At 39.6% G+C, this 12,792-nt stretch overlaps 1 protein-coding gene across 1 annotated transcript in view; it reads left to right on the top strand.

Annotated features, from left to right (window-relative positions):
• LOC134347897 (uncharacterized protein C3orf38-like) overlaps positions 1-11,397 on the top strand; it is a 31,958-nt gene extending 20,561 nt beyond the window's left edge. The window contains exons 4-5 of the mRNA XM_063050490.1: positions 5,974-6,326; positions 10,378-11,397. Of these exons, the coding sequence (XP_062906560.1) occupies positions 5,974-6,326; positions 10,378-10,383 (359 nt within the window). The 3' untranslated portion in view covers positions 10,384-11,397. The remainder of the gene's footprint in view (positions 1-5,973; positions 6,327-10,377) is intronic.
• The last annotated feature ends 1,395 nt before the right edge of the window (positions 11,398-12,792 follow it).

Genomic DNA, 12,792 nt, shown 5'->3' with positions numbered 1-12,792 from the left:
TCAGTGAAATTAAACACAAATTCAACAGTGAACACAAAATATCAGCGAACAGCAAATGCACGTGTAACTAGTATGAGCGCTGAGCCACAACTGACGTCTGGCATCCTCTGCTAGTGCCCTCACGTCACACCTGAGTGACGTCAGCTGTTGGCGAAAAAACTTCGGTTTTCGGAGCTTTTTGGATTTCAGAATTTTGGATAAAGGAATGTACACCTGTATATATTTTTCTAAAAAAATAGAAAAATATTCTTCTAAAAATAGAGGTCATTGCAAAATTTCTTCCAGATTTCCTTAACTTTGAAGTCATTGACTTTTAAGGATCATAAACATGAGGGCTTTTTCTTTTATATGCCATTTTTTCTAGCACAAAGATCACAAATAGATTATAACAGTACGGAATCAAAAACATGCTCTCTAAAGCCTTTTCGTGTTGGACTGTTCTCCTTCAAATAACATTTTGAAAGGTAGTTCAAGATACTGAGATCTTGGTAAGAAAGTGTTTGATGGTGTACCAAGACCTGGCCAAAATGTAATTCCCCAGAAATGTCTGCTGTGAATGTCTATCATTTGACCATTATATTGAGGATGCCTTGAATATTTTCTGTCCTCTGGACATTTGCTAATCATTTTTGGACCTTCCGTTGATGAAAAATAATTTTTACATTGAGAACTGAGCAGAATGCTCTCATTTAAAATTACGCTGTTGTGTTGTTATTATGTGGTTTTCTCAATCTTAATAGACTTTCTCAAAAACTCACAACATTCCTATACAAGGCCACCTGCCCTAACTTATCCAGTACTATATGCGGTGAATAATTAGCATATAATTGTCTTCCAGCAAGATGGTGCCAATGACCAACGGCAACATCTTGTAGACAGTTTACAAAACTACTGGATACTCGTCTTCTGCTAAATATACTTCTTCTGAACTGTGATTGTTTGCAGCCTGTAACTTCCCTTTTTAACAATGTATTTTTGGGACAACTGAATGATCTAACGCTCCTGTGATTTCCTGAGGGATTCTGCATGGAATGCAGCTGTGGCTGTAGCTGGGGGTTGCTGTGTTGATTCCTAATAGCAGAACACAAACCCGTGGTTAGCTCCATTGCTCCACTCTGATTAAAGTGTTGAGCAAGATTAAATTCAATGAGAATGAGAATGGAAAACGAATGGGTTTTCTGTGCCACCTGCCTGTGTTTGACCGGTCTCCTTCTCAGTGTTGCCTGTGGAAGGTGCTGGAGTCTCGGTTCCCACGCTAGAAGGTTTGATTGCCTTGGCAGTTCATGTCTGTGGACTCACTTTTGGCTGCAATTTGGTGTTTAATGTCTTCAGTGCTGAAAATGCTTTATATTTGTGCGATTTGATTGAGGCCCTTCGCCATGCAAGTGGATCTGTGGTTGTGACCTGCAGCCACTGACAGACACAGCACTGAATTTACTGACTCGGTAGCTGTGGCCGTAGCTACTGGCTCCTGGACCGGCTTCACTTGCCTCTGCGGTTCATGGTTGTGGATGCACTTTTGGGGATTCTGCAGTTTGATGTTTAATGTTATATATATTGTTTGTTCGCTTTTTGTTGCTGCTTAGTTTGGTACTTTTTCCGCATGTTTGATGGTCTTGTGTGGGTTTTTTCTTTCAACGGGTTCTTTGGTGTTTCTTTGTTTTGACAAATCTCAACTTCGGTAATAAATGTACTTTGAACTATAAGGTTCAGTTTCAGAGTACCTGTTGGCTAACCATGTAACCATATAACAATTACAGCACGGAAACAGGCCATCTCGGCCATTCTAGTCCGTGCCAAACTCTTACTCTCACCTAGTCCCACCGACCTGCACTCAGCCCATAACCCTCCATTCCTTTCCTGTCCATATAGCTATCCAATTTAACCTTAAACGTGTCCACTAGTTATGTGTGCTAGCTTTTTATTGTAATCTTGAACATAAAATAAGCCTTGGCGTATATCAACTAAATTTTGCTTTGTCCATCATATTGAAATAATGCATTTAAGGTAATATTATGCACAGTTCCATGGCAGGTTTTAGTTGTAAATAACCTCTGATTATAATTAAGCAGCTAGACTAATAATTAGAATTCAAAATTGATTATTAAAAAGATAGTCTGACTGCCACATTGGAAACTGGGAAATTAAAATTTAGTTATTTAATAAACATGGATTTAAAATACTTCCTCGATACAGAGACAGACACAAAAAATTTCTTCACTAGTCTCCTTCAGGGATTGTTCCTACATGGTCGGAACTTTCAATGATAACACATACACATTAAAGTGATAAATATTTAATTGCCCTCAGAAGTAATTTCCAACCAGATTCAAGTAAAACAGAAATTTTCACGCCACTGTCCAGTATAGAATACTTTCCTAATCTCAAGAGTGAGTTATGCTGAGTGGGAGGGATGGTGTGCAGGACTCAAAGCACTAGATCAAATTACCCATGTTTTTCCAATGGCAACTTTCGACTACAAGCATTGTGCACAGAGTTCAAAGATCAAAACTCAAAGTATACTTATTATCATATATGTCACCACATACTACACTAAGATTCATTTCTTTGCAAGAATTCACAGTAGCACAAAGAAATACAAAGAATAAAGAATCAATTAAAAACTACACACAAAGACCGACAAGTAACCAGTGTACAGAATAATACATATTCATCAGAAAGTGAATTCAACACAACCTTCAATTGATTTTATCAATGACCTTCCAGAAATGCAGATATACGATGATGATTGTGCCACGTTCAGTTTCATCCATAACTCCTCACCTGCGACAAAACCTCGGCACCATTCATAAATTCTCCTTATATTAGAGAAGTGAATGCCACTGATCATTTCTAACAAAACAGTCAATTACTTTCACGAAATACTTCACCATCAACATCTTGCAAACTTAATTGAGCTAGCCAAATGAATATGGCCACAAGAGGTGTTCAGAAGGTTGATCTTCTGTGGAGAATGACTCAGATAATACCTTCCCAGAGCCTTTCCAGCATTAGCAAAACACAGCTGAGGCATGTGATGCAATACTTGCCACTTCCCTGATGAGATTAATTAGTACCTTCACTGATCACTTCCTCCATCTCTGGAACACTGAATGTTAGTTAAAGTGTATCATCTAAAAAATATACTTCCCCAACTTACCAGGTCTTCTTTGACAGTATCTCATAAATCCACCACTGTCACTTAGAAGGATAATGGCAGAAGGTAAAGAGATCCACAACAGTTTCTGCTTCCTTTCTGCATCTTTGTCTTGTCACATACTGTGCTGATTTATAATTAATGTGTTTCTTCTCTGAAGCTTTGACCAAATCCTGGAAGTTTTTGGGATACCCTTCACCACAAGAGTTGCAATGGTTGAAAAATGTAGTTAACTTGGTTGAAAACAATAGCTAATGGTTGAAAAAGGAAGTAAATTATTGACAAAGGTAGCAAATCCACACCTCTTCAAGTGTAATTAATAATGGGCAGAAACTGTGAAGGACACAAGGAAAATGACATTCCAAAACAAAGTTCAAAGCAAATTTATTTTCAAAGTATGTCTACCATATCCAACTCTGAGAATCATCTTCTTGCAGACTCCCACAAAACAAAGAAATACACTAGAATTAACAAAAACACACACACACAGACCGCGTCTGAAAAAGAACAAATCATGCAAGTAGTTGCGTTTGCTTGCATTATGGGCCGATAGTCGGAGAATCATAAAGTAGCGAGTTTTGATATTTTAAAAAATTTTGACTGTGCATGAAGGCAATACAGTTTGCCCTGATTTTGTTTATTTACAGTCAGTAAAAAGAACACAGCAGTGTATTTACCGGATGAAGTCCTTTGTGATAACTATTAGGAACTAATACACGGTTTTATACTACTGTACTGGTATTTGTAGTGTTCTAATCTGTTCTATATTTCATTTCAATATGTAATTCGTTTCTAAGTTAAATGGTGGTTTGATTTTATTCTACCTTTTTAACTATTTTCATGAAACTTCAGCTAATTGGGGCAGCTACTTAATTGGAGCAGAATGTACTGACCCTGATATGTCCCAGTTAACCAGAATCCTCTGTGTTTATATTCCATGAAATAGGCCAGAAAATAGTAGGGTATGATTGGGTAGGTGCAAGTGCATTAAGTGCTAGTTAGTTTCTCTTACCCTTTTCTTAATCTGCTTTTTTTCTTGTTCTGCTTCTTTTCCTGAAAACGCCTGCAAGTAAATGAATCTCAATAAGGTAACATAAGGCATAGGAGCAGAATTCGGCTATTCAGCCTATCAAGTTTGTTCTGTTATTCCATAATGGCTGATTTATTATCCCTCTCAACTCCATTCTCCTACCTCCTCCCCATAACCTTTGACGACATTACTAATCAAGAAGCTATCAAACTCCACTTTAAACCCAGAATATTGGGGTGATAATGCACAGTAATTGTACCAATGCAGCCATACATAATTTTATCAGAAATGATGTATTTGCAATGAATGCTCAGTTCATTTTTTGTATATTCAGTGATGCAGAAGAAGAGAAAAAAATCTGAAAGCAGAGCTCTTAAGCACATGTTTAAATTAGAGTACTATTTACTATTTAGTCTATTTAATCTCATGTGGATAGGGTGGTGAAGAAAGCTTTTGGTATGCTGGCCTTTATAAACCAGAGCATTGAGTATAGGAGTTGGGATGTAATATTAAAAATGTACAAGGCATTGGTGAGGCCAAATTTGGAGTATTGTGTACAGTTCTGGTCACCAAATTATAGGAAAGATGTCAACAAAATAGAGAGAGTACAGATGAGATTTACTAGAATGTTACCTGGATTCCAGCACCCAAGTTACAGAGAAAGGTTGAACAAACACCTTCACTCTGTCACAAAAAGCTGGATTTCCCAGTGTCTACCCATTTCATTTCTACTTGTATTCCAACATGTCAGTCCATAGCCTTCTCTACTGTATTGATGAGGCCACACCCAGGTTGGAGGATCAACACTTTATATTCTGTCTGGTTGGCCTCGAAGCCGATTTCTTGAACTTATGGTAATGACCCCTCCTCCCTCCCCCCTTCACCATTCCCCATTCCTGTTTCCCTCCCTCACTTCATCTCCTTACCTGCAATCACCTCCCTCTGGTGCTCCTCCCTCTTCCCTCTCATCAATGGTCTTCTGTCCCCTCCTATCAGATTCCCCCTTCTCCAGCTCTTTATCTCTTTCACCAATCAACTTCCCAGCTCTTTACTTCACCCTCTCCTCCTCTCCCAGTTTCACCTATCACCTATCACTTTCCTCCTCTCCCTGCACCTTCTTATTCTGTCGTCTCACATTCCTCTCCAGTCTTGCTGAAGGGTCTCGGCCCAAAACGTTGACTATTTACTCTTTTCCATAGATACTGCCTGATCTGCTGAGTTCCTCCAGCCTTTTGTGTGTGTTGCTCTAAAATGTCTGTCTGTGTCATTAAGCATAATAGACGTCAAACAACAAAGAAAAGATTCTTCACCTCACATGTCTGTGCTGACCATCAAGTACCCATTTACACTCATTAATCCTACTTTAACCCACCCATATTCCCTTCAGCTCCCTCCAGATCCCTCCATTTACCCACGCACCAGGGTGACCCATCAGCCTTCCAGTCTGCATGTGGAGTTCGGAAGGAAATCCATCTCCAGGAAGAAACCCACTTGGTCACAGTGCAAACTCTGCACAGACAGCAGTGGAAGTCAGCATTGAACCTCAACCCCTGAGCTGAGAGGCAGCAAACCTGGCAACAGTGGGCATATTTCTCCCTCACTGTGTGCAGAATCAGGGTATTTTCTTTTTAGTTGAATTACAGTAGCATCTTAATTTCTCGTTCTCATTTACCTTGGTGAGCTAATTATTGTACTTATAATTCCTTTTTTTATTTTACTTACAATCAAATGTTGAGATTATGTATTTATGTGCATATAAATGACATATTCTTGAACTTTCTTGCAGACCTCATCGGTGTCATTCTGAACCACAGCCAAAGTGCAGAAGAGCTCCTGAAACGCAGGAAGGTTCGACACGAGGACATATTGAAATACCTAATTAAACATGGTGTCATGCCTGCTCCATCGTTGGAGAAACATCAACTCATTACTGAAGCTTTGGTGTATTGGAATAGATCAGGACTGAAGAGAAAGCCATCAACAACTGAAGCAGATCTGGAATCTCTGTACCAAACAGTGAAGGTAGAACTGGAGATAGTAAAGAGAGAAGAGGAGCAATTGCGATGGAAAGAGCAAGCGCTGAATTCACTACAGGGTGCAACGGCCATGGACTTGAACATAAATATGAATAATTCACAGGTAATTTATGTGCATCAAAAGATATTTAGCTGCATGGGGAGATTTTAATGTTCTTGCCTCCGAACTATTAGTATTTCCTTATGATTTATTTTCAGTGTTCATAGTGAACACTGAAAGATATTCTTCCCATTAGCCGAAAACCATAATACTTAAAATACTATCCAGAAAAATAACTAAGACAAATCTTTGCAATAGTTGTACTTCTCAAGAAAGTATTCTCTTAAGAACCCCACAATATAGTTGAAATGGAGGTTGTTTCTCATCAGATTAATTTTTGGGAGTGTAAAAAAAGTCATGAAATGGGATGAAAATTGAGTTGCTGTAACTAACAGAATAGTTGATAAGATTAGTGAGGCAAATGATTATTACCATATTTAACGTCTTTACATTCTTGCCTCACTTGGTTCAGAAATGATTTGCATTTAGATTTGTGATGTTGATCGATATCTGGAGCTGTGATGTCAAGCACAATATAAGTGCTGCTTGTTCATCAAAGCTGCTAACTCATCTCTTGGGGTATTGTTTCAAATTTAACATAGGAAAGAATTTTCTACACACTGAGTGTTTAGCATCTGGAATACACTGCAAGGGTTATAGTTGACAGAGTTTTAATTCTAGAGATCTAAAAAGGGTTGGTTAAGTATCTAAAAGGAATAAATTTAATGGGTTGTAGAGAAACGACTGGACAGTATTACTAACCGGGATTGAGCTAAATTGCGAGCTGGGAAGCTCAATGGGCTGAATGGCATTATTCTCTCATTCTGTAAAATCTTATTCCAGTATTGAATTCAATTAGAAGAAAACACCAAATGTAGTAATACATATGCGGTGAAATACAAAATCAAGCTTCAAAATTGTTGTCAAACCAGCAGAAATAGAACACTCGTTGGAGTCTGTTTGCCTTCCTTACCAGTGACTCAAACTGTAAGTTAACCTTTAAGGAATCCTGTAAGAGGACTTCCAAGTCACTTTGCACTTCCGATTTTTGAATTTTTATGCCTTCACTCCTATCAAAGTGCATGATTATATCCTCCCTACACTATACTCCATCAGTGGTGTTAAGGGACCATGTTGAGGAAATGGGGCTGCACTAGTTGACCTTCAGCTCATAAGAGAGAATGAGGAAGTGACAGATAGGAGGTAGTCACCCCTAAGTTGCAAGAGGCTGATACCTGGTGACTGTCAGGAGAAGAGAAAAGAACCCTGTGTGTACTCTTGTGGCCGTTCTCCTCAATAATAATTACACCCCTTTGGATACTTCTGGTGGGGGAAGGGTGTCATAGCAACCGGGTCTCTGGTATTAAGTCTGACCCTGTTGCTCGATTGGGAAGGGGGAAGAAGCGGAATGCAGTAGTGCTAGTGGATTCCATAGAGGAGCAGACTTGGGATTCTGTGGATGTGAAAGAGACATAGAAATGATATGTTGCCTCCCAGGTGCCGGGGTCAGGGATGTCTCATATTAGGCCCACAGCATTCTAAAGGGGGAGAGGGAGAAGCCAGAAGTCATGATGTCATGGTAAATACTGGTACCAACAACATAGATAGGAAAAGAGAGGAGGTCCTTAAGAGAGAATATAGGGAGCTGGAAAGCTGAAAATCCTTAGAAAGAACTGAGTTGTGGGAGCTTAACATCCAAGGATACACAATAAACGGACAGAGTGTTACCAGGTTCGGATATGGCCCAATTGTGGAGCGAGAGACACTGAAGCAGGTCGATAGGCCACAGACTTTAATACGAACAGTGTTAAAGGGAAAATAAACAACAAACACTTGGCCAGACAGGGCCATCAACTAAAACTCTTAAAAAGAACACGAAGCCTACACTGTGGCTGAAAAGGACATCTAAAGATTAAACGAATATCGCTAGTCTTCAGAGTCAGTTGACTTGAAAGTCAATATCTCAGGGAATGCCGAAAGCAAAAACAGCAACAAAGCGTTGCTATGCTCCGTCCGTCTCGACAAGCACTACAGTGACAAGTATGGAGTTAAGTACTATAACAGTTAAATAATACTTAGGTCGCACATGCAAATTCACAAACGCAGTTGCCGTATCTACTGCGCTGCCGAATCCGTGGTTGTGACACAGAGGGTATGCAGTGACCTGGTTGGTGGTAAAAAGTAAAATGAAATCCTTATAAAGAGCTGACATAGGATCATCAGAAGATGTAGAATCTTTGTGGGGAGAGTTAAACTGTTAGGGTAAAAAGACTCTGATGGGAGTTGTTTATCTGACTCCGAACGGTAGCAAGGATGCAGGGAACAAATTACAATGGGAGATAGAAAAGTTGTGTAATAGTGGTAATGATATGATAGTAATGGGGATTTCAATATTCAGGTAGATTGGGAAAATCAGGGTGGTGCTGGATCCCTCAAGAAGGGATTTGTAAATAGCCTATGAGATGGCTTTTTAGAGCAGCTTATAGATGAACCTACAAGAGGAGCAACAGTGCTGGATTGGGTTTTGTGTAGTGAACTGTATTTCATTAGCAAGGCAGTGATCACTCTGCAGTTTGAGAGGGAGAAGCTAAAGTCAGATGTATCGGTATTGGACCAAATGTGGGAAAATGTGATTCCAATAGATGGAATCAGTTTGGACACTTTTTATTTCCAGATTCTAATTTATTCATTTAATTTAAATTCCATGGCAGCTAGGATGGTATTTGAACTCATACCTTCAGATTATTTGTCCAGATATCTAGATTCCTAATCGGGGTATTTAGCCACAGCAACATCAGTGTACTTGGTTTGGCAAGGGGTGGATCTGAAGTTGACGGAGGAGTTAAAATCAGAGATGAGTTAATCGAATGGCAGAACTGGGTTGATTAGCACTACTTCAGATATTGCATTAGATTTTGATGTGTATTCTTATGCATGAAACAGACATATTTCTTATACTTTCTTTACGACTTGTTCCAAGAGATGAAAATCCTATTCCTGATAATAGCAGACTTATAATCTCTAAAATACTAGTGATGCCAAGAGCATTTGATTAGCAGTGTTTAGAATACCAACACCCTATGCTTCAAACAATTTGGCGTTGGTTTAAGACCTTTGCCTTACTCATAATCAAAGCAATGCTGTTATGGGGGCAATTGAAGTTGTAGATCCAGTGGGAGTAAAGGATAGGTGATCTGTTTCCAGGTTAGGCTTGAGTGCAGCTTTCAGGAGAATCTGCAAATGGTTCTCTTTCCATGGCCTGCTGCCCTTTTCCTTCTCTGTGTTATGGGCTTGGAGGCTCCTGTCATTGTCTAGGCTAATTAAGGGTAAATGTGTAAGTGATACACATTGCACCCACTGTGTACCAGTGCTGGAGAAAAAGAATGCTAGTTGATCAGACGTGGTCATTGATGGAGTCAACTTCATTAGTGGTGTTGGAGCTGAATAAATCCATGCTGAGGGTTTCAAGATTCAAGATTGCTTATTGTCATTTCCAGTGCACAATTGTAAAGGAGAATGAAATAATTGTTACTCCAGATCCGATACAGCTCAAAAATAATCATGTTTTCATATCACAAAACAAAAATAATAACAACAGTAAGTTCAAGAACACAATAAAAATATACAATAAATATAAATACATTAGGTACAGAGGAGAAGTCAGGGGTAAGGTTTTTATGCAGAGTGGTGAGTGCGTGGAATAGGCTGCCAGCGATGGTGGTGGAGGCAGATACAATAGGGTATTTTAAGAGACTCCTGGATAGGTACATGAAGCTTAGAGGGCTATGGGTAACAGTAGGTAATTTCTAAATTAAGTACACATTAGGCAGAGCATTGTGGGCCGAAGGGCCTGTATTGTGCTGTACGTTTTCTATGTTTCTATCAGCTTATGCACATAAAGTGACACTATGTACGAGACTGTCTGTACATAAAGTGACTGACAGGAAATGATAAAGTAGTGATGATGGGGGGGAGCTTAGTGGGTGGTTTACGGGACAAAGTGCTGCATACTTCTTTGTCCCCATTTTTTGCATTCAATGTATTTATCTTTGTTGTAATGTTCGATTTTTTTTACAAAAAGCTGACTTTATTCTTTTTTCTTAACACATTCCAGAAGTAGCGAGTGGTTGTTGGAGTCTCAGAAAGTGAACAAGTAGGCAAGGAGTCTGCGAATGGTTCTTCCAGCTTCTGAACTCTCCGAATTCTTCCTTTGGACAACAGGCAAAAGAGTGAGGCCTACAGCACTTTTGGGACAATGCAATCCTTCACTTTACCTATCGTGTTTTAGAACAGCGCTTTGGGCTCATCCACACACCAATCTGAGTAAACACCTGGAAAATCAGGGTATATTAACCAGATAAAAGCTTTTTTATGATCAGTTTGTAATTATGCAACCTAATGTATCTGTTCAGATGACAGAACTACAAACCTGTAACAATGAATTAAGTGCACTTCTGAAGTAATTTGTTTTGGAAATCATTTTCAGCTTTATAGCCTGAAAGAATTTGAAATTTGTGTGGATTTATGTAATGGGTGGACATTTTCCTGCATAGATGACACTGGATAATAAAATTAAAAATGACCTTCCTTCTTCTCGATTTGAAATTATTTTCACATATGGAAGTTTTAGCAACTATTGCAATCTTAGGAACCTATCTTCTACTTTTAAAAAACAGTACTGTGCAAAAGCCTTAGACACATAATGAAGTTAGGACTGATCAGACACCTCCCTGATGGTATTGCATGATGGATCAGAATCTGTTTGTACTTCTCAGCACTGAGGATTCCATTAATTCTGACCAGATCACCAACTCCATTTGCAGAAATGCAGCCCCACGATGCAGGGAACCTCTGACATGCTTTCCTGTTGGTAGCAGACACTCATCCGTATATCACTCTCCAGCTTTTCCATGAACAAACTGCCTCTTGTTTGAGGCAGAAATTTCAAATTTTGTCTTGTCAGTCCGGAGTAGTTGCTGCCATTGTACAGCACAGCCGTCCTGTGTTTTTGTGCTCTTGGCTTTGTTTCCACTTCGAAGGAATGACTTCTTGGCAGCAACTCTCCCTTGAACATTTCTGAAATGACCTCTCCAGACTATTGAGGGGTGTGCTTGGGTTCCAGTAGTTTCTGTGTGTTCAGAGCTGTTAGCAGTACTGGACTTCCTAGTTAGAAGGGACATTAGTTTGGTGTATATCCCGTCTCCTGCACTCAGTTTCTGTGTCTGACCACTGCATTTCTGATCAACCTTGCCCCGTTTCTATGTGCTTCTTCAGAAAAGATTGGACAGCACATCTGGAAACCCCTGTCTGCCACAATATTTCTGCTTGGGAGAGACCTTGCTGACGCAGGATGACCAGCTTGTGGTCTTGTTACTATTGGAAAATGCAAATGCATGCATTGTATTTTCTATGTATTACAGTATTTACTCAAATGCACACATTGTATTTTCTATATTTACTATGTAACCACTGCTAGCTCAATAGAAGGTATTCACTATGTAGCAATGACTTTTGATCTGTTCACTATTAATTCCTGAAGAGAACTAGAATGAAACCAAGTAGAAAGATAACGGTGGCGAGTAAGGTGATGAAATATGTGGCAGTATGTCAATGCAAGACTAATTAAGAAATAACTGTGGTTAGGGATGAGAGGACATATGGTCTAAAATGTAAACTAGGACATAATTAAGTTGGGGAGTAAAACAATAGTGGAAAGTCGAGGGCGGATATATTGATGATATGTAGTCACAGGCTGACTGGATATGATAATGTAGCTAAGATAGGAAAATTGCTATAAAAAAGCTGTATACAAGCCTCGACGGGCAATCAGCTACTACCTTTCTGATTGTCTCAACTTTGATTTGCAAATTAAAGTTTAAAAAGTCTTGACGAATTTTCTGCATCTCCTTGTCGTTTGTGAGAAACGAGAAACCACGACAAAATTGGCGTCACAAACAGGATCGGATAGAGACCCGCACGGGGACCCTCACGGGGCTAACAGAATTAAGGGTGCACCCAAAGAAAGAAGGTGAGCGCTTTTTACGATAATTCGGACTAAGAACTCTGTTGGTTTTGGGGGGTCTCGTGGACTCAGAAGTGTGAAGCAACTGCCGAAGGGTCTCTCCGATCCAAAGAATCTGGCAGAATTGGGGATAAAAGGAGGCTCAGAGGATTAATCAAGAGCACTGCAGTGGGGGTAAGTACGAATAAAATAATAATGTTAAGTAAGAAAATTCCATGTGGTGTTGGTAAGTCCCTGTGGATACCGCTTCGCACGAAACGAAGGGCTGAACGGGCAGGGAAAGAAAATAAAACTCCTCGTGAATACCACCCTAAGAAGTGTAAGGATCTGCGTAGGCGAGGTACAAAAGGAGAAGTTCTGTGGATACCGCCCTAAGTAGGGGTCTGCACGGGCAGAACATAATAAGAGATAAGGATAGTTTAATAGGTAACTCAGACACTGGTGAGATAAACCATAAGGCTAGGCATAGAAAGAGAGTTAGAGAAATAGTATTATTAAATAAGCAAA

The sequence above is a fragment of the Mobula hypostoma genome, chromosome 6 (genome assembly GCF_963921235.1).
Source record: "Mobula hypostoma chromosome 6, sMobHyp1.1, whole genome shotgun sequence".
NCBI lineage: Eukaryota > Metazoa > Chordata > Chondrichthyes > Myliobatiformes > Myliobatidae > Mobula > Mobula hypostoma.
Note: the sequence above shows the minus strand (reverse complement) of the source record. Positions and strands in the feature narration are given on the sequence as shown.